Raw genomic sequence first — 20,081 nt, forward strand, 5'->3', positions numbered from 1 at the left:
CTGACATGGAGCTTGTTTGCCGATGCTCTACTTCCAGTGTTTTGTGCTAAATTGGAAATAAAAGCCTGACTCTTCTGCCCAGGATGACTTCAAACCACGATCCTCAGTTCTCAGCCTCCTGAGTAACTAGGAATACAGGCAAGAGCCAAAGCTTCCTGGCTTGGATTCACCCCATCCCCAACTACCCGCCTCCAGCTTTCCTTATTTAAATCGAAGGAGTCAAGAAAAAAAGTTGAATCTTACCTGGAATGAGAAAGAGCAAGGCTGATAAATCTGGGCCTAGAAGCAGACAGTGCAAGCACTAGGGATGAATGGCTCTAATTTCCAGGTACAAGTAACAGCATCAGACACCTGCATTGGACAGCACGAGACACTATTAGTGACTTCAAACTAGAAGGTCATGTCAAGTCAAATTGTTGCAAAACACACAGAATCAACCAGCTTATTTTGTTGTAACCACAAGTATTTATTGATGGGTTAAAGAATACAATAAGGCACAAATGTGGATTGAAACAGTTTGCACTACAGCCAAAGGGGAGGGAGGAAAGCCATAATTTGGGGGAACTTTACATATGCAAACCAGAGTCTCTGAAGTACCTTGCTAAAAGATCAACCAGACAATTCTTCCCTTATATACAATGTGATGTAATATCACTTGATCACAGAGCCAGACTGATACTTCATAAACAATTCTTCATTTCTACTGGAGCCATCCAGTTTCCTTATGCAGTGGATTTTTGTTTGTTTTTCCCTAAAGCATCTGCCTTCCCAAAGAATTGTTTACCTGTCTTGGGTAGCAGCTTTCCAGAGTGAAGACACAAGCAAGCAAGCAAGAAAGCAGTAAATCAGAGATTAGCCAATGACAGATACAGGAATAAATACGCATACACAGGGGTCAGCTATCAGCTGATCCAATCAAGTCTAAACTAAGCTGACTCTGGCAGTAAAAGAACAGTTGCTCTGGCTCCCTCAAACAGCTCAACTGTCACCTAAGGTTGTACCACCAGTGCCAAGACTCCTTTTTCCCGAGGGATCTGCAGTGGTCTACACTAGGAGCAAGGAAACGAATGTGACCAGGCAACTAATGATTGAGTACATTCAATGGTTTGGACGTGTGGGAGGAGCTGACTGTGGTTTCCCACACCGACATCTGCCCATGTATAAAATGCATCGACAGTTTTTGTGGGAAACTTCAAGACACCACGTTCAATTCTTTTAGGCTGGGATACATTAGGCACTTCTGTAGCTCTAAGCTTTTCTTTCTGCTTGAGAATAGGGACTGGAAACAAATTCAGGGCATGCAGCACTGAGGTGGAACCCTGTGGGTGCACAACCCTGCAGAGTGGCTTCCCAGTGCTTAAGAAAAAAAAAGTCAGCAGACGGTTCCCGTGCATACATACTGTCAGGGCAGCTACGGTGGTGGTGACAATGTCCCAAAGCTAAGCAAACTCGCAGGCATGACCATTTTCTGAACAGTCAACCCTGCCCTTACAAGAGGAGCAATGCAGGTATATGAAGTTAAGAATCAGAGGCCAGCAGTACACTGACCAGGCAAGACACCCAGGACTCAGCAATTGCCGCCAAGGTCACCTTTCAAGGACATCTCCACTCAGAAGCCTTTCGATGACACCACAGGAAAAGGGACTAAAGAAGGTTCACATTCTTCCAAGAAAAGTGTTAAGATATGGAAAGCTCCTGGAAAGGCAATGTCTAGAGACCCATTAACCATTAAATGAAGGTAGATAAAAACTGCCAGACCACCGAACCATCCTGCCAAGTCAAACAAAGACTGAACAGGCGGAGCTTGGGTGCCAAGTAGTACCGAAGGAGTGGAGGCTCAATAAAAAGCAGGGGAAAGCTGAAAGACTATTGGGTGGTAGGTGGAATGACAGTAAAGCAGGAAGCAAAGGACACAGGGCATGGTGGAGCCTCACTGGAGGGGAGGCAGCCTGGCTAGTCTACATCCAGTGAGAGCTTTGCTGGCTGGTTCTTGGTGTGAGTCCCTCTTGAACTGCCTCACACGCGCTGGATATGGAGCAACAGCAGAGAGGAAGATGGTATCTGTAAGTGTAGAACCGGTGCGTGGATACTGAATAGAAACAGACTGGGCAGGGGGGGGGGAGGTACCATTCCATAATGCCCTGTTTATATACCAAAGGCAGGTTTGTGTGGACAATACAGATTTGGGGTTGTCATGCAACAGCAGTAGTTCTCTGGGAGAAGGGGGTGGTGGGCGGACGTGGGGCTGGTGGGCAGGAGGGCAGGAGATGCCTACGTTCCAGTTCTTAAATACTAGAAAGCAAGAACAGCTTGGTCTCTGTCCTTCAGTGAAGAAATCGGATGCTCATTTTCTGTTCCACATCCACCTTCTCCAAAACCTGTTAAAAACACACACACACACAAAGAAAAGGCTTTGAGTGATGAAGCACCACCCAACTGCCAGTGCTCTCCTGAGGCACAGGCCTCCCCCGCCCATGCAGTAGAATTTCACTTGAAGTCAAGCGGCGACTGACTGACCTTAACAAATTCTGTGAAAGATATGGCACTGTCCCCATCCTGATCGGCTTCCTGGATGGTCCTGTCTGCGATGCTGCCCAGCTGCTCATCTGAGATGTTCACGCCAACCATCATGCGTAGCACCTACCAGACCAAGAATCTGCAATTACAGGGGCCTTGGCAGTGGCGGGACCGTCCCGCTCCTCTTCTCCTGCGAGCCTCTGAAGTTTGCAGGCTCAAAGGCTCATCTGCCCATCTAGGCCATTCTGGACATCCTCATGTGAGCACAAGTCAGGCGAGGTCAAATGCCTCACTGAGGGAGACTCCTTTGCATTCCTGCTGCCCAGAATGCAGACAGGGTGTCAGGTGCTTGGCAGCCATCCTGAAGCTGAAACGTGAATCATATGCGTTATGGGTGTAAGAACAAGAGCACAGTAGAAGATCCTGGCCATTCCATAGGGACTGTATCAGAGTAAAAGCCCAATCCCCAATCGCAGGAGGCAAACTAGCCCATTACTAATGGAATTTTAGTAGAGCTTTCTGGAATCCCACCTAAATTCACGCCTCTGTGAAGAGGTGCATCAAGCCAGTACTCCTTGGGGTCAGCCCACAAACATAAATATCCTTGAAGGTAACTCAGGAGGCTGAGGGAGGATTGAGCCTGGACTTCTTAGCAAGACCAGTCTCAGAAAAACAAAAAATAAGGCAGGGGAGAACACTGCTGCTGCCTGTGGGAGAGCACTGCCTGGCGGGAACAGGGCCCTGAGAGTTCAATCCCCAGCAATACTTGGATGCATACCAAACTGCTACCTTGAGCAAAATGAGCTACTCAGCAGGCTGAGAGCTGGAGGATCACAGTTCCAAGCCAGTCCACCCAAACAAGGCCTCCAGGCTCCATCTCCAGCAAAAAACTTGGCTGGTAGTATGAGTCGAATAGTACAGCATCACTGGAGCAAGCAAGCAAAGTGAGAAAACATGTGCCAATGAATGGCAGTGCCAGCAAATAAAATGCCAGTCACTTCTTGTAGGAGGCAGGGCTATGTCCAAGGGATTGACAAGGGACAAGAATGGTGAGCATAGCTCACGCTGGCACCATGGCACTGCCCTGACTCACACCAAGCCTAACCATATCTGCCTCTGCCAGCTGGTACCTGAAGGACACATACTTGGCTTGTGACGTGATGACTGTGAAGACTCGCTGAGACATTTCAGGTATTTCCAGGGCATCTGCACTGCCTTTGCTCTCTGGCAGAAGTCCACACAAAGCAGGGGGGAAATCAGTGCTGATTAAAGGAAGGAACAACGCTGACACCAAGATCAGCAGTCAGCCGGGCACAGAGAAGTCTGTGGGACTCTCATCTCCAAAAAAACCTACTCAAAAAAACCCCCCCAGAAGTGGTGTGGTGGCTCAAGGTGTAGAACGCTAGCTTTCAGCACAAAGAAACTCAGGGACAGTGTCCAGGCCCTGAGTTCAAGCCAAAAAATAAAAAATAAAAATAAAAATCAGGGGCTGGGAGTTTGGCCTAGTGGTAGAGTGCTTGCCTAGCATGCACGAAGACCCGGGTTCGATTCCTCGGTACCCCACATACATAGCAAAAAGCCAGGAGTGGTGCTGAGGCTCAAGTGGTAGAGTGTTAGCCTTGAGAAAGTCCAAGGACAGTGCTCACGCCCTGAGCTCAAGCCCAGGACTGGCAAAAAATAAATAAACAAATAAATAAATAAAATAAAAAAATAAAATAAAAATCAGCAGTCAAGAGTCCAAAACACAAGTTGTGCCTGAACTCTTCCACATACCTGTAATAGCTCATCACGGGAGATCTTGTCATCTTTATCCAAATCGTACAGTCGAAAAGCGACTGGAAGGGAAATACAGTTGTTACTGGAAATTCTGTCCTGTTCTGCCCCTTCTCCAGGAGCTGAACGTAAAGGACCCGAGACAAAACAAGGAAAGCCAATAGACTTGTTGACTTGCTCATCCTTACTTAAAGGGCTTTTAATTAAAGATGAAAAATCTCACAGACTTTTCTTGCCCAGGCTGGCTTCAAACTGCAATCCTCCAATCTCAGCTTCCTGAGTAGCTACGATTACAGATGTGAGCCACCAGTGGTACTGGGGTTTGAATTCAGGTACTCCTATTCTGCCAGGCTGTTGTTATACCACTTAGGCTCAAACAGCATCCTGAGTTCAAGCCCCACAATGGACAATAAATAAATAAATAGAGCCAGGCATTGGTGGCCCACGCCTGTAATCTTCAGGAGGCTGAGGTTTGAGGATAGCATTCCAAACCAGCCCCAGCACTAACGTCTATGAAATTCTTATCTCCAGTTAACCACCAAAAAGCCAGAAGCAGAGCTGTGGCTCAAGAGGTAGAGAGCAACAGTCTTGAGCAAAAAAGCTAAGTAACAGCTAGAAGACCTTAGTTCAACAACCAATACCAGCACATATGCAATACATACATACATACATACATACATATATACATACATACAATTTTTTCTTAAGATCTTATGCTATAGCTAACTTTTGATATGAAAATTGTTATCCATTTCCTAACCATATTAATGGAAGGAACAGGCAAACATAATGAATGTATGCTAAAACACTCACCAAATCATAGACACAAGGCTTTGCCTTAAACAGTATTTAGTCTCAAAAGAAAGCAATTAGATCTCACCAGTAAAAATCAAGTATTCAATAAATCTGAAACAAATTCATTAAAATTATGTTTGTTGCTTCTGAATTCCATTGTTTTTGGCTTTTCCTTAAGTAACATAGTACTGTGGTAAGGCTAGAAAGTATTTCAGTACTTTGAACTAAAATCTCCCCTGCCCTAGACAACAATAGGCATGTCAGGGCTTCTTGGACTCTTCCACACCGAGGGGAGTGAACTCATGCTACTTCTGTGGACATTACAGCCAAGCCCACCAACTGAACAATTCTTCATGGTTTATAGCATGCAAATTTATAGCATGATATCTTGGAATTTACTTGCATTTGGTTGAGTATTTCAAACCTTTTCAGTTTTCTTTAAGTCTCTCTCTATTGGTGCCGGTCCTGGGGCCAGAACTCAGGACCTGGGCCCTGCTCCTAAGCTTTTCTTTCTCTTTTTTGGCCACAACTCCTCTTCCCACTTTTTTTGATGATTAACTGGAGATAAGTATCTCATAGTCTTTCTTGTACAGGCTGGCTTTGAACTGCAATGATCAGATTTCAGTTTCCTGGGTAGGTAGGATTACAGGCATGGATCCCACTTAATTCTACGGTTTCCCAGACAGCTGTGTGGCACCCTGAATTCTAGTAAAAGAAGCCCTGGGGCTTCTTTCTTGCAATTTCAATTTCAACACGCCTGGAAGGAAAATGGAAATCAGATTTCAACCTCCTGTACAAGTGTTGTAAGGGGATTGGGCAACATAATATGACCCAATAAGAGCTGAAAGGAAACTCCAAGTACTCAGAGAGAGGAGGTGAGAAGAGGGACAAAAACTGAACCTTATCGGACATAGTGGCTCACACCTGTAATCCTAGCTACTCAAAAGGCTGAGATCTGAGGACCAAGGTTCAAACCCAGCCTGAGCACAAAAGGACCTCAAGACTCTTGTCTCCAATTAACCTCTAGAAAACGGGAAGTAGGGCTTAGCTCAAGGGTAGGGTAGTAGCCTTGAGCTGAAGAGCTCAGGGACAGCACCCAGGCCTAGAGTTCAAGCCCCATGACCCACCAAAAAAAAAAAAAAAAAAAAAAAGTTCAAAGCCTTCCTGGGCACAAAAGAACCTAAGACTTGTTATCTCCAATTAATCTCTAGAAAATCAGAAGTGGGGCTTGGCTCAAAGGTAGGGCAGTAGCCTTGAGCTGAAGAGCTCAGGGACAGCCCCAGACCCAGAATTCAAGCCCCATGACCCATTGAAAAAAAAAAGTTTTACAGACTTTCTTGACCCAGCTGGCACTGAACTATGATCCTCGGATCTCAACCTCCTGAGTAGTTAGGATCACAGGTGTGAGTCACCAACGCCCAGCCAGAATCCCTTACTATTCCACTTTACAGAAAGAAAAACAAACAAATGAGGCCCAAAGACCTTCAGTAACAAGCCAAAAGCCCATAGCCAAAGAGCACTACAGAAGAGATGCAAGCTTAGCCAGTTTATCTGCAGTGGCAGTGCACTTAAGCACTCTGCTTTTGTGAAGGCAACGTGTTCAATGAATGAATGAGGAAATAAATGATTTATAAGAAATGGAAAGCAAACATTTTAAGCCAGACAACTCTAGCTCCTTACAGTGCAGTTTGTTGCTTCGGCTGTTAAGTGGTTCTGGTCCGTTGATGTCTTTGCTCTTTTCGTTATCCTCAATGGGTCGGAAATGAGCCAGAGTCCTCATGAATCCCCGAAAGTTTACCTGGTCCTCTCTGATGAGGAAATATAACAGACCATTTTATCAAGGAGGGTGATTTTTGTGGTTGTTTTGTTTTGGTGAAGTGCTCACACACCCCAGGCAAAACCCTTTCCTATCCAGCTATGATCTCAGCCCTCAGGTGATCATTTCTGGCTGAAGTAAGCTGAAAATATATTTAGTAATTTGTTTTTCCACACACCTCAATACAAGCCTCATGCCAAGCTTGTGCACCAGGTGCTATTATTCCAGCTTAAAAATGACTGGTCAGGCCGGGCGCAGTGGCTCATGCCTGTAAGCCTAGCTAATCAGGAGGCGGAGATCTGAGGACTGAGGTTCAAAGCCAGCCCAGGCACTAAATTTTGTGAGACTCTTAGTTCAACCCAGGCCCAGAATCCAAGCCCCATGACCATCCAAAAAAAAAAAAAAGACTAGTCAGGGGGCTTGGTTTAATGGAAGAGTACTTACCTAGCATGCATGAAACACTAGGTATAATTCCTCAGTGCCACATAAACAGAAAAGGCCAGAAGTGGCGCTGGGGCTCATGTGGTAGAGTGCTAGAGGGGTAGAGGCCCCAAGACAGAATCCAGGCCCTGAGTTCAATCCCCAACACTGGCAAAAAAAAAAAAAAAAAAAAAAAAACTAGCCAGCCAGGCACCAGTGGCTCATGCCTGTAAGCCTAGCTAATGAGGAGGCTGAGAGCTAAGAATCCCAGTTCAAAGCTAGCCATGGAGCTGTGGTGCAAGTGGTAGAGCATTAGCCTTGAGTCAAAGAAGCTCAGGGAGACCTCCCCAGGCCCTGAGTTCAAGATCCAGGATCATCTCTCTCTCTCACACACACAGGACAAGTACTGAAAGGTATAGGACTTAGTCAAGTCAGTTGCCAATTTAATTTACTTCTATAAAAAATAGATTTAAAGTAGTTGCCAGAGCTGTTAGGAGAACCAAGACTTGAAATCACTGCTATGAACTATGCAGCAAGCAACAAGGTAAGTCATTTTAACTTACCGACTCCTCATACCACCTCTCAGGCACTTACATATTTTTAAATCATGAGTATTGTAGAGAGATTAAAGAAAGAATTCTGAAGATAGACACCTAGACATGGTGAAGTTTAAAGGGTAGACAGGAGATGTGGCTGGGAGTTTGGCCTAGTGGTAGAGTGCTTGCCTAGCATGCATAAATACCGGGGTTCCATTCCTTGGTACCACATACATAGAAAAAAGCTGGAAGTGGCGCTGAGGCTCCAATGGTAGAGCTCTAGCCTTGAGAAAGTCCAAGGACAGTGCTCAGGCCCTGAGCTCAAGCCCAGGACTGGCAAAAAAAAAAAAAAAGGATAGACAGGAGAGCTAGTCGAGATAGGACAAAATTAGGGATCGTAGGCGGAGGTAGCACAGCCCTTGATTCAGCCAAAGACAGGAGGTCTGAAAATTGCTTGGACTCACCCCTCTGAGAAGAAGGCATTGATGATCCTGTCCCCCAGTGGGTTGATGGCAAGTTCTGGAATCCTCTGGAAATCTTCGCGGCTGCCAAGAGAATCACCTTGAGTTACAGATCATTGGCCCTTAGCATGAACTCCTCTAACTGTGCACAGGAGTGCACCCTCGCCTGAGTATTCCCACCTGGAATTTACCTCTGTGACAATTACACCAAATCACTGCTCGGAAGAGCACGGCACTAGCTGCCAAATGTCTCTTACAGCAGCCAAAGGGCAGAAGGAGCCAGATTTCAGTAGGCCACATTCCAGCACAAAGGCTATGTCAATAAACCAGATGTTTCTTAGTAAATCATTCCTGAACATCACCATTCTCTTCTCATTTATGAAGTTCAGAGTGAACAGCAAACTGGGGGTATCAAACACCACAAAACTCGAATATGGGACCAAATTTTGGAAACGTTGCCATATTTTTGTTATCAATATTTAAAAATACCTAGGGAATGAAATCTCAAGAAAAGAATCCGAGGCTCTGTACACTCATTTACATTTCTACTGATAGTGTAAAAGAGTTCCTTTCCTCTTGTTGCTCTATTTTCTCTAGCACTTGTTACTCTGACTTAAGACTTCTCAAGAGATAAAAAATAGGGCTGGGGCCGGGAGTTTGGCCTAGTGGTAGAGTACTTGTTTAGCATGCACGAAGCCCTGGGTTCGACTCCTCAGCATTACCTAAACAGAAAGGCTGGAAATGGCACTGTGACTCAAGTGGTAGAGTGCTAGTAACAGAAGCTCAAAGACAGTGCCCAGGCCCTGAGTTCAAGTCAAGCCCCAGTGGGGAGGAGGGTAGTGAGGTGAGAAGGGTGGAGGTGGGGGGGAGGTACCAGGAATAGAAGTACCACGCAGTGCCAAAGCTCACACCTAAAATCCTACTCAAGAAGCTGAAATCTGGGCTGGGAGTTTGGCCTAGTGGTAGAGTGCTTGCCTAGCATGCACAAAGACCTGGGTCGATTCCTTGGTACCACATACATACAAAAAAGCTGGAAGTGGCGCAGAGGATCAAGTGGTAGAGCTCTAGCCTTGAGAAAAGTCCAAGGACAGTGCTCAGGCCCTGAGCTCAAGCCCATGACTGGCAAGAAAAAAAAACAAAAATTCATTATTTCCAGTTACCAAGCAAAAAAAAAGCAAAAAGTAGAACTTTTGCTCAAGTGGTAGAGCACCAGCCTTAAACAAACAAGCTCAAGGATAGCATGCAGGCTTTGAGTTCAAGTCCCAGGACTGGCACAAAAAAGTGAATAAATGAGTAAAATAAAAATAGAACTACCATATGATCTTACTGCTGGGGACATAGTTAAAGTGTACAACAGAAATAGCTGCACACTCTCCATTACAGCTGCATTACTCATAACAGCTAAGTTATGGAATCAGCCTATGTACCCAACAATAGATGAACAGATAAAGAAAATGTGGTCTAGATACACAGTGGAGTCAACCCTAAGGAATGAAATTGCTGGGTGTGGTGGTTCACGCCTAGAATCCTAGCTTCTAGGGAGGCAGAGACAGAAGTTTTGAGAGTAGGGAAAAGGTGATGTACAGAGCTGTTACTGTTTCATAAAGAAGGTAATGAGCACATTTTTTTTCTTGTTTTTTTTTGGTCAGTGGTGGAGTTTGAACTCTGGGCCTGGGCGCTGTCCCTGAGCTCTTCAGCTCAAGGCTACCCATTGAGCCACACCACCACTCCTGGTTTTCTGGTGGTTAATTGGAGATAAGAGTTTCACAGAATTTAGTGCCGGGGCTGGCTTTGAACCATGATCCTGAGGTCTCAGCTTCCTGAGTATCTAGGATTAGAGGTGTGAGGCACCGGCGCCCAGCAACTCTTCTTGTTTTGTTTTGTTTTTGCCAGTCCTGGGGTTGAACTCAGTGCCTGGGCACTATCCTTGGGCTTTCTCTACCACTTGAGCCACATTACCACTTCCAGCTTTTTCTGTGTTTGTGGTACTGAGGAATCGAACCCAGGGCTTTGTGCATGCTAGGCAAACACTCTACCACTGGGCCAAACTCCCAGCCCTGCACATTTCTTTTAGGACCATTTCACTTATGCCTTCCTTTGCGCTGTCACGCTCTCTCTCTCCCAGCTTTCCCTTCCCATTCCACCCACCAGGTGGGTTCAATTCCAACACAGTATATCATGAGCACCACTGCTGCATTTGCTCATCCTTTGACCCTCCATTTCTTTGCCCCCCGTTATCCTTTCAAAGACATATAAACAAACAGGACAGAAAGAAAAGAACACATACAATAAAGAAAAAAACTTCTTATTTCCGTTTCCTGGAGATCATTTGCATCAATCTTATTTTATATGATTAGAGGCACATAGGCATTGCACTTTTGTGCTCCTCCCCTAAGAGTATCCTTCTTCACAGCCAAACAACTCTTATTAAACTGCTTCAGCCAGTCAAGCACACAGCTTCACTACAGGCTAGCTGACCCTAGGAACAGATGGCTGCTAATGAGAGCCAGGGTGGGAGGCGAACAAGAAGACATTACATGACTCAGGTCACACACCTGCCCTGGAGCAAGGCGTCTCAGTCGTAGCTCTGCTGGCATGGAGGGCAGGCAGCATGATCCTTGTCCCCAGAGGCAGCCTCGGGGACTGCAGACTATTTCACGACCATCAAAGAAGAAAACCCTCAGAGCCGGGCACCAGTGTGGCTCATGCCTGTCAATCCTAGCTGCTCAGGAAGCTGAGATCCAAAGATGACAGTCTGAAACCAGCCTCAACAGTATCAAGTCCATAAGACTCTGGATTCTGTTGTTTCGTCAGTTGTGAAGCTGGAACTTGGTGCCTGGATGCTGTCCCTGAGCTCTTTTTTGCTCGACCACTCTGAGCCACAGCTCCATTTCTAGTTTTTGAGTGGTTAATCGGAGATCTCACAGGGACTTTTCTGCCTCACTGGCTTTGAACCACAGTCCTCAGATCTCAAGTGTCTCAGTAGCTAGAATTACAGGTGTGAACCATGAGCACCTGGCCCATAAGAAGCTTACCTTCAATTAATCACCAAAAACCCCAGAAGTACAGCAGTAGAGTTGTAGAGACTCCCATCCCCCCCAAAAAAGGAGCTCAAAATAATGGCCTTCAGAGAACCACAGCTCTAGAATGAAATACTAATGACATATATCGTTAATGAAGCGATGCAGTATATGAAATAAATTGGCTAAGGAGATAAGACAAAAACCCCTTGTTATACATGAGTCAACTTTATAAAAAGCAATGATCAGGAAAGAGATGCTGCATTACTGACAGGTGCAGATGGCTCACACCTATAATCCTAGCTGCTCAGAAAGGCAGAGATCTGAGGATCATGGTTCAAAGCCAGCTCACAGACAAATCTGTGAGACTCTCATTCCTCATTAACCAGATAATGTTGGAAGTGGAGATGTAGCTTAAGTGGTAGAGCACCAGCCATGAGCAAAAAAGCCAAGCAAGAGTATGAGGTCCTGGGTTCAAGTCCCTTTGCTAGCACACACAAATAAAACTGAACTGAATGGAGATGAGATGTGGGAAGATGCTAGCAGAGAGAGCTGAAATCTTGAAAGTACATCCATTCATAGGACCACCCCAATGGCCACATAAAGGAGAAGCTGGAATAGAGCAGTGATACATTTAGGGTCACTGCTCTGCATAGTTAACTCCCTTGTGGATCAATGATGCTGAAAGAGCAGGGCAGAAACAGTCCCTGCTGTCCCCATCATGGACACCCGTCATGTTTGCCCTTGGGACAAAGGCAGGTATTCAAACACTGCCAGAGTTTCTGGTTTCTGTGAGGGAAATCAAGCCAGGAACTGCCTACCTGAGAGTCCCGTTCTCTCCTTTGTCCAGGCTGGTGAACCGGCTGTAGAGGCGTGTGATCTGACTGTGGGAAACTTAAAAAAAGCACAGAGTTAGCTCCAGCCAGAGAAGGGGGCTCCAACCCCTGCAACCCAAACCCACCATAGGTGCTGGAGCTGGGAGACCCGCAACCCTTGAGCGTCAAAAGGTAAAGAGTGGAAGGAGTTACAAGCTGAAATAAATAAGCAACAACTGGAATGGGCTGTGAGGACTGAATCAAGGCTTAGGCTAGATCAATAGCGTGTCAAGAGACCGGAGCTACAGCTATAGTTTAACACGAGCGACAATGATCCTGACGCAACACACGCGTACACATACATACAACTGTGCGCTGCACCCGAGGTTAAACGGCTTAGCTTTAACAAGACACAAAGCCAAATTTCGTTGAAAAGGAAACTGAGACTTGGACATTTCAACACCCTGAACTAGAGGCTATGAAACCTGTTTTCAGTAAACACTCCTACCTACCAATTAGTTGGCTATTTTGGGCAGACACTGCTGGCTAGGTAACTGGTACCGAATGAATGGTGGGGGCACATCACACAGGCTCTCTCCTTCCTCACCCATGTCACCTCTTCCCTCAGGCCCGACCTTAGGGGAATAGATCACCCCAACCTGGCAGCCCAAGATCAGTCATCATGGATGAGCTCTGCAAGAAAGCTATCTTACGCTTCCTTTTGGCTTTCCTCCGCAAACTCAGGCACATATCATCAATAAACCAGGTGACAACGGCAAAGAGCACACTAAAGCTCTAAACATGCAAAAAAGGGGCATTTCTGGGAAATAGACGAGTCTCCCTGGCAAGACTGGAAGTCAGAAGAAACAGAACAATACAATCAATCACTGGACCAGCTGTAGAAACGGAACAATGGGCCAAGTCAACAGGACAAGAGGTGAGGCCCCAGCTGGGGTGAAAGGACACACTGGGGCCTCTGTGCCTTATTCAAAGGTGGCTCTGTTAGGTACAGGGCTGGAAGGTGAGCAGAGGCCTCAGGAGACAGAGTCACACCCTGGGCGCAGAATTAGCAGGGCTCTGGCTGCTAGAGGAAGCTGAAGTGTGAAGGGCACTGGGTAAAGCCAGCACCGTGGTGAGGGTCAGGCAGAGAGAGCTGATCCTGTTCCAGGCGTCAGGAGGGTAAGTGGCAAGGCTGAGGGCAGCTCCTGAGAGGAAAATGCTTGCCCAAGCTCCTGGCACAGGGTAAGCACTTCAGGTGAGCTATTATTATAGCCTGGGCAAGGAGAGCCTGAAGAAACACTTTTACTGCTTAAACTAATTACTCTCCACCTTCCTCCAGACTCTACCAGTCAAAACCGCCTTCCTTAGGAACTCCACCCCGGCCTCTCTCACCTAGTCTCTGGCCTCAAAAGAATTATACTTACTACCTAACTTATGAAATAGTCACTCCTCTCTAAAATACCTTAATAATAAAATATCATATATATATATATATATTTTTTTTTTTTTTGCCATTCCTGGGACTTAAATTCAGCTCATGCCTGTAATGCTAGCTACTCAACTAGCTGAGATCTCAGGATCATGATTCAAAGCCAGCCTGAGCAGTTAAGTCTATGAGACTCTTACCTACAATTAACCAATAAGAAGCCACAAGCGGAGCTGTGGTTAAGTGGTGCCAGCTTTGAGCGGAAAAAGCTAAAGGACAGTGTTCAAGTTCTGAGTTCAAGTCCTAGAATTGACACAGATATATATACACACACATACACGTACGTGTACACACACAAAGGAAGAAAAACCTGGAGGGGAAACTAATCTATGACTGCCCAAATTCCTAATTTACCAATAGGCTCAAAACAAATGTGTATACGAACAGTTAATAATCAAGAAACTGCTAGGTGCCAGGACAAACTGGCTACATGGAAATCGGCGAGAGAAATGTACAATCATGTCAATTCTGTACTGTACTGTGCTAGGGTTTCAACTCGGGACCTCAGGATTGCGCAGCGGATGCTCTACCACTGAAAGCCATACCCTCTTCCCTTTTCACGTTTTAGTTATTTTCCAGGTAGGGTCTCATGTGTTTGCTAGGCTCATCTCCAGCAGAGCTGGGCTTACAGGCGTGCAGCACCACACCCAGCCAGCTTCAGCTCTTACTAATATCACCCCCTTGAGCGCAGAGCAGGAAGGCATTCTGCCTAAGTGCCAAGCACAAAGATGGAGGGGCAGAGAAGGGAATAAAGGATATTTTGTCCTTGCTTTTATCCTAATCTTAACACAGAAGATAACCTAAGTAAAACATACAACTACGGTTGTGGGTAGTTCCAGATAATGATTATATAAAGAGGAAGTTTACCGATACCCCTTAACGTTACAGAATGTTCTACATCCGATGTTTCCCCCAAACATGAGCATGGCAAAATCTAGTTTACTAGTTTAAGAATTGAGAGACTTAAGAGATATGTAATAGAATAAACAGACCAACTGGGATGTGGCTCAATGGTACAGCTGTCTGCTGAGCAAGTTCAAGGCTGTGGGCTCCATTCCCAGGGGCTTGAGATTATATCTTTTATCTTTGTAAGTGCTGCTGGACTCAACCGGGAAACCTCTAAATCCTTGGTGCTCTGGAAATGTATAACCACTGTCCCCTGCCACCAGGGTCTCACTTCTCTAACCAGACATGTGTGGTTACTTCTTAACCCCTTCCTGGCAACAGAGAAGAATCAAACTTTGCACTACAACTAGAAAAGTACAGAGCCCCACAAATGACTGAAGTCCAAAGCAGCCAAAGGTTTTAGCTAATCGAATTTACATGCAGATAGGAAGACAAGACAGCAGGGTCTTCTATAGGACAGACCCTTAGACACTAATGGCAAGTCAGGGAAGGGGGGTGGGGGAGCTGAGGTACACAGAGGTCCTTTGCCAGGACTTGTGTTCTTGTGCTCACTGCCTTTGCAAGGCTTGTGCTTTTGTGGGAAACACAGAGAAACCCATACCCTCCATTATCATCACTACACCCTTTCAATAAACAAAACCTCAGCAGCCTTCACAACGTAACTCCCTAACCCTGCTCAAAGCCCTTTCTCAAATCCACACAACACAGGCCACAGAATCAATCAATCTGCATGCATCTCTAAGTGGCACGAGTCGTTTCTCAGGGCTAAGGTTCAAAGAAATGCACAGTTAAGTGAACTAATAGTGGAGACATTCCCCCAGCTATGCCTTTTATTCCAGCGGCTATAACTTGTAAAAAGAGAGAAATATGAAAGTATACAATAAAGCCAATCTAACTCATGTCCTACCTAAACCAAGTATTTCTTTTTTCTTTTTTTTTTTTTTTTTGCCAGTCTTGGGCTTGGGCTCAGGGCCTGAGCACTGTCCTTGGGCTTTCTCAAGGCTAGAGCTCTACCACTTGAGCCTCAGCACCACTTCCGGCTTTTTGCTATGTATGTGGGGTACTGAGGAGTTGAACCCGGGTCTTCGTGCATGCTAGGCAAGCACTCTACCACTAGGCCAAACTCCTGGCCCCTAAACCAAGTATTTCTTAACAGTGTTTCTCAAACTGTTAAGACATTATCAGGATTTTTGTCCTTTTGGTTTTCTTTCCTTATTGCTGGCAAAACAACATCAGTTTTCGATTTCTGATGGTGACCATGTGAAAGAATACAAGTGTACAATGTGGTCACCTCCCCCCTTAAATAGCCCTACGGTTATTTGATTTTGTGATGGGGTCTTGCTGTGCTGCCCAGGCTGACCTTGAAATCTAGGGCTTGAATGACCCTCTTGCCACAGCCTCCGGAGTAGCCTAGACACAGTTATTTTGTTCATTGTCAGTCATAGGGTTTGAACTCAGGGCCTGGGCACTATCCTTGATCTTTTTTTTTTTTGCTCAAGGCTTGCAAGCTCCACTTTGAGCCACAGCCTCACTTCCCATTTTCTGGTGGTTAATTGGAAATCACAGTCTTAGGGACTTTCCTGCCCAGACTGGTTTCAAACCCATGCTCTTAACCTCCTGAGTAGCTAGGACTACAGGCATGAACCACCTAGCTTAGACACAGTCTCTAATTCCCCCTTGAGATGATTGTCTTCCACGCTTCCAAACACATAGTTTACATTTATATGACTTATTCATATGCTAAGATAGTCTAGTCTAAGATAAAGACACTATTATACTTATTTGCATTTACAGATGATGAAAGCCAGGGAGTTCCTATGATTATTTTTCAAATACTTAGTGGCTAGATTTCAAATATCAGCTAAAGCACTAAATTTAAATTCTAAATTTAAGAAAGAGAGATACAACCATCAATACTAATGAAAAGCTTTCCTGTCAAATACGAAGTCAGTTTTCCTCCAGTATGATACATTTTTTTTTACTAGGAAAGGGAGTAGAAAATGGTCATGTACTTGTTCTTAAGATGACACTGGTTGATAGTTCCAAAAATTCTTTTCTTTTTTTGCCAGTCCTGCGGCTTTGAACTCAGGGCCTGAGCACTGTCCTTGGGCTTTCTCAAGGCTAGAGCTCTACCATTTGAGCCACAGTACCACTTCCAGCTTTTTCCATATATGTGGTACCGAAGAATCGAACACAGGTCTTTGTGCAAGCTAGGCAAGTACTCTACCAGCAGGCCAAACTCCGAGCCCTCACAAATTTTTTCCTAAAGAAGCAGCAGATGAAAACAGGACAAAAATCTTCCCTTACTTCAGCCTCCAGGTGATCTGTTGCTTTTCATTCTTTGAAATTTTTACATCCTCCTGAAATTATGGCCTTAAAAAACCAACTCCAACAGGGCACTGACTCATGTCTGTAATCCTAACTACTTGGGAGGCCAAGATCAGGAAGATCTGGAGGCTAGAAAGGGTCGGAAAGTTAGTGACATCTCTTACAGCAACCTGGAAGATGTCAGTCCACGCTAGCCAGGCAAGAAAACAGAGCTCCTACAAGAATGTAACTAGAGTAAAAAAGGACTGGGCACATGGATAAAGAGGAAGAGCAGGGGCTGGGAGTTTGGCCTAGGGGTAGAGTGCTTGCCTAGCATGCATGAAGACCCAGGTTCAATTCCCCAGTACCACATACACAGAAAAAAAAAAAACAGAAGTGGTGCTGAGGCTCAAGTGGTAGAGCTCTAGCCTTGAGAAAGTCCAAGGACAGTGCAAAGGCCCGGAGCTCAGGCCCAGGACTGACAAAAAAAAAAAAAAGAGGAAGAGCAACCTGCCTAGGAAATGTGAGGCCCTGCATTCAAACCCCAGTACTAAACAATCTCTGCTAGCTGGCAAGATGATACATTTCTGAATCCCAGCACTTGAGAGGCTGAGGCGGGAGAAGCTCACGTTCCAGACCAGCTTAGGCTTCAAAGCGAGACGTGTCTAAAAAACAAAACAAAACAAAACAACAACTACATAAACTGATGCCTCAATTTCTGGGGTGGAGAGATGACTTTGTAGCAGGCTAGAGGAAAGAGCTCCTGGAAGCCACCCCAAATGCCTTAGGGTCCAGTTATCCACATCTGATCCATTCATGCATGCACCAAGGCCCAACTCCTGTCGTCCACAAGGCCAAATCTCAGAGACTCTCTCTTCTCTAAGCTCTGAAGGTGGATGCCGAATGATTTTAGCTTCCATATGTCATGATGCTAATCATAACTCCCTTGGACTTATCTCTCCAACTAGGCTGCGGGTGTCTTTTGTCACCATCTGCTCTGAGAACACTACAAAGATACAGTAAGTACTTGTTTCAGTAGGTTTTCTTGCTCAATACATACATTTGCATTGGCTTTGATGAGAGTCACCCTCATGTTTGAGTTATTACTCTTTGGTAACCAGGAAAATAGCTCTTCACTATGAACCTAGTTGTATGTGTCCACAAGTCACATGGTGAAATAACTCAGAGGCCCCTTTTTGTTTGATCAGATGTAAATAACCAGCATGGGATGATTGCTCTCTTCATTCTGATGCAAAAGCAGCTCTCCATTCTTTCCCTAGAATTAAATGACTAAGTAAGTCATTATAGTCACAAGTGGGGACAGAGATCCTAGCCACAAAATGTAATTAAAAGCTTGCTAAATGCAAACTGCCTACTCCTGGAGTCAGACACAAGTCATAAAATGATCATAAGGTAAAATGGCCAATCAATTACTATAAATTATAGCTAAGGGGCTGGGAGTTTGGCCTAGTGGTAGAGTACTTGACTAGCATGCACGAAGACATGGGTTTGATTCCTTGGTATGTCATACATAGAAAAAGCCAGAGGTGGTGCTGTGGCTCAAGTGTTTGAGCTTTAGCTTTGAGAAAGCACAAGGATAGTTTTCAGGCCCTGAGTCCAAGCCCCGGGGCTGGCAAAAATAAATAAATAAATAAATAAAAATACATTAGAGCTAAGTACTTTCTATCATTCAATTAAAATTGTGAAAAGGATTGAACTAGTGGGTAGTGAGATCATCAGGGTTAAAGGTCTTCATGGAGAAGTTTAATGGACATATGTTAGGACACAGTGAGGAATCTGATAAGAGGTGAGGTAGATGGTATCTCTTCCAAACTGAAGATTCTAGAAATCAGAACTTGTTGGACAGTACTAGGTAGCTTTTAATTTATCCCAGGCAACCCCTCCCAGAGTGAATTACTCAGAACTCCTCCAGAGGGAATGACCCTAGCACTCAGAATTATCTGCCTATGAGGCACTGATTTACATGTCTTCATTATCTAAGACATATCAGGAGTTTACATAACTATAACTCAACCACTTCCATAAAAAGATTACTTGGAAGCCAAGAGGTGTGGCTCATACAAGTAATCCTAGTTACTGGAGAAGGTGAGATCTGACGATCCCAAGGTTCTAAGCCAGTACTTGACTCTTCCCTACAATTAACTACAGAAGAAAAAAGAAAAGCTCGAAGTGGAGTTCTGGCTCACATCAGTACATAAGGACACATTGCCTTAATCCAAGATTTTTCAAATGTATGAAGGGGTTTTCAAGTGCTTTTCAATTCCCAAAGCCCTGTTGCTCCTTTGTCCAGGTAAAGAAGGAAGAAAATGGATTATTTAAAAATACATATATATATATATATGTCATTTCCTAGAACAAAGAGCTTTTCGGAGTACATTCAATTTTTAACAGTGCATAAAGTACAGAAGAAATGGATGTACATATGAAATTAGGACAGCTAGCAAGCTCAAGGTAGGTAGTAAATTGGTGGTCGCAGTATTTTCTCTCCCAAAGGTTCACACCCTCCACACCCCTGATGATTGAAAGGGGTCTCCAGTCACCGTGGCTTCCGACACGGTCTTGGTTTCGCTGTTCACTTTTCGAGTTTGTGGCAAGAATCTGTAGTTCCCATACAAGTTACCAGTGGGTTGTTTTTTTTTTTCCGATCCTGGCCCAGAAAACGTTAAAGGGATGGCTTGTGGATCCCAGTTCCTGAGTTGCTCTGCTTAGAAGGGTTACCTTCTGGTCAGGAAGCCGGTGCGCGGCGGACGGACGTTGGTCCCCAGAAAGCTGGAGGGAGGGAGCCGGGGGCGCCCCGGGCGGATGCCGGGAGGGACGGGGGGGTCCGCGCCCCCAGCTGTGGGCAGCCACGGCCCGCGGCGGCAGCCCTCGGCGCCCACCCGCCCCGCCCGAAGTCACGACGCCCCCAGCTCCCCGCCTCACGACCCCGAGGCCGGCCCCGGGCGCCGGGCCGCCTTCCCACCCCCAGCCCCAACTCACAGCCCGTCTCCTTCTTGATCTCCTCCAGCTCTTCGTCCCGCAGTAACGTGGAGGCCCGAGACCCCATCACCGAGCCGGGAGCTCCGGACGGAGCGGAGACGCCAGATGCGACGGCGGCGGCGGGAGGGAAGGAAGGAGGGAGGGAGGAAGGGCGGGAAAGAAGGGCCAGGGGTCACGGAGGGAGAGGGCAGTGTTTTCTACGGCGGCCCCGGGAGGGAACCCAGGAAGG

At 45.7% G+C, this 20,081-nt stretch overlaps 1 protein-coding gene across 1 annotated transcript; it reads right to left on the reverse strand.

Moving 5' to 3' along the window:
- Positions 1-442: 442 nt before the first annotated feature.
- Positions 443-20,074, reverse strand: Chp1 (calcineurin like EF-hand protein 1). Its single transcript, XM_090318582.1, has 7 exons — positions 19,853-20,074; positions 12,160-12,232; positions 8,322-8,402; positions 6,766-6,893; positions 4,291-4,352; positions 2,518-2,640; positions 443-2,378 (listed from the first exon to the last, which is right to left on the reverse strand). Exons 1-7 carry the CDS (start codon positions 19,917-19,919, stop codon positions 2,325-2,327), a joined length of 588 nt encoding a protein of 195 aa, XP_090174708.1. The 5' UTR covers positions 19,920-20,074; the 3' UTR covers positions 443-2,324.
- Positions 20,075-20,081: the final 7 nt, after the last annotated feature.

This window comes from Megascapheus bottae, chromosome 25, assembly GCF_031878675.1.
Source record: "Megascapheus bottae isolate mThoBot1 chromosome 25, mThoBot2.hap1, whole genome shotgun sequence".
Taxonomy (NCBI): domain Eukaryota; kingdom Metazoa; phylum Chordata; class Mammalia; order Rodentia; family Geomyidae; genus Megascapheus; species Megascapheus bottae.

What these genes read in the sequence shown, in the direction of transcription:
- Chp1 (XM_090318582.1), bottom strand. Translation starts at nt 19,919, where the DNA reads ATGGGGTCTCGGGCCTCCACGTTACTGCGGGACGAAGAGCTGGAGGAG. An exon ending in GATCAAGAAGGAGACGGGCT is followed by an intron (nt 12,233 to 19,852) that starts GTGAGTTGGGGC and finishes GCTTTTTTTAAG; the next exon opens with TTTCCCACAGTCAGATCACA. An exon ending in CTTTCACAGAATTTGTTAAG is followed by an intron (nt 2,379 to 2,517) that starts GTCAGTCAGTCG and finishes TGTTTTTAACAG; the next exon opens with GTTTTGGAGAAGGTGGATGT.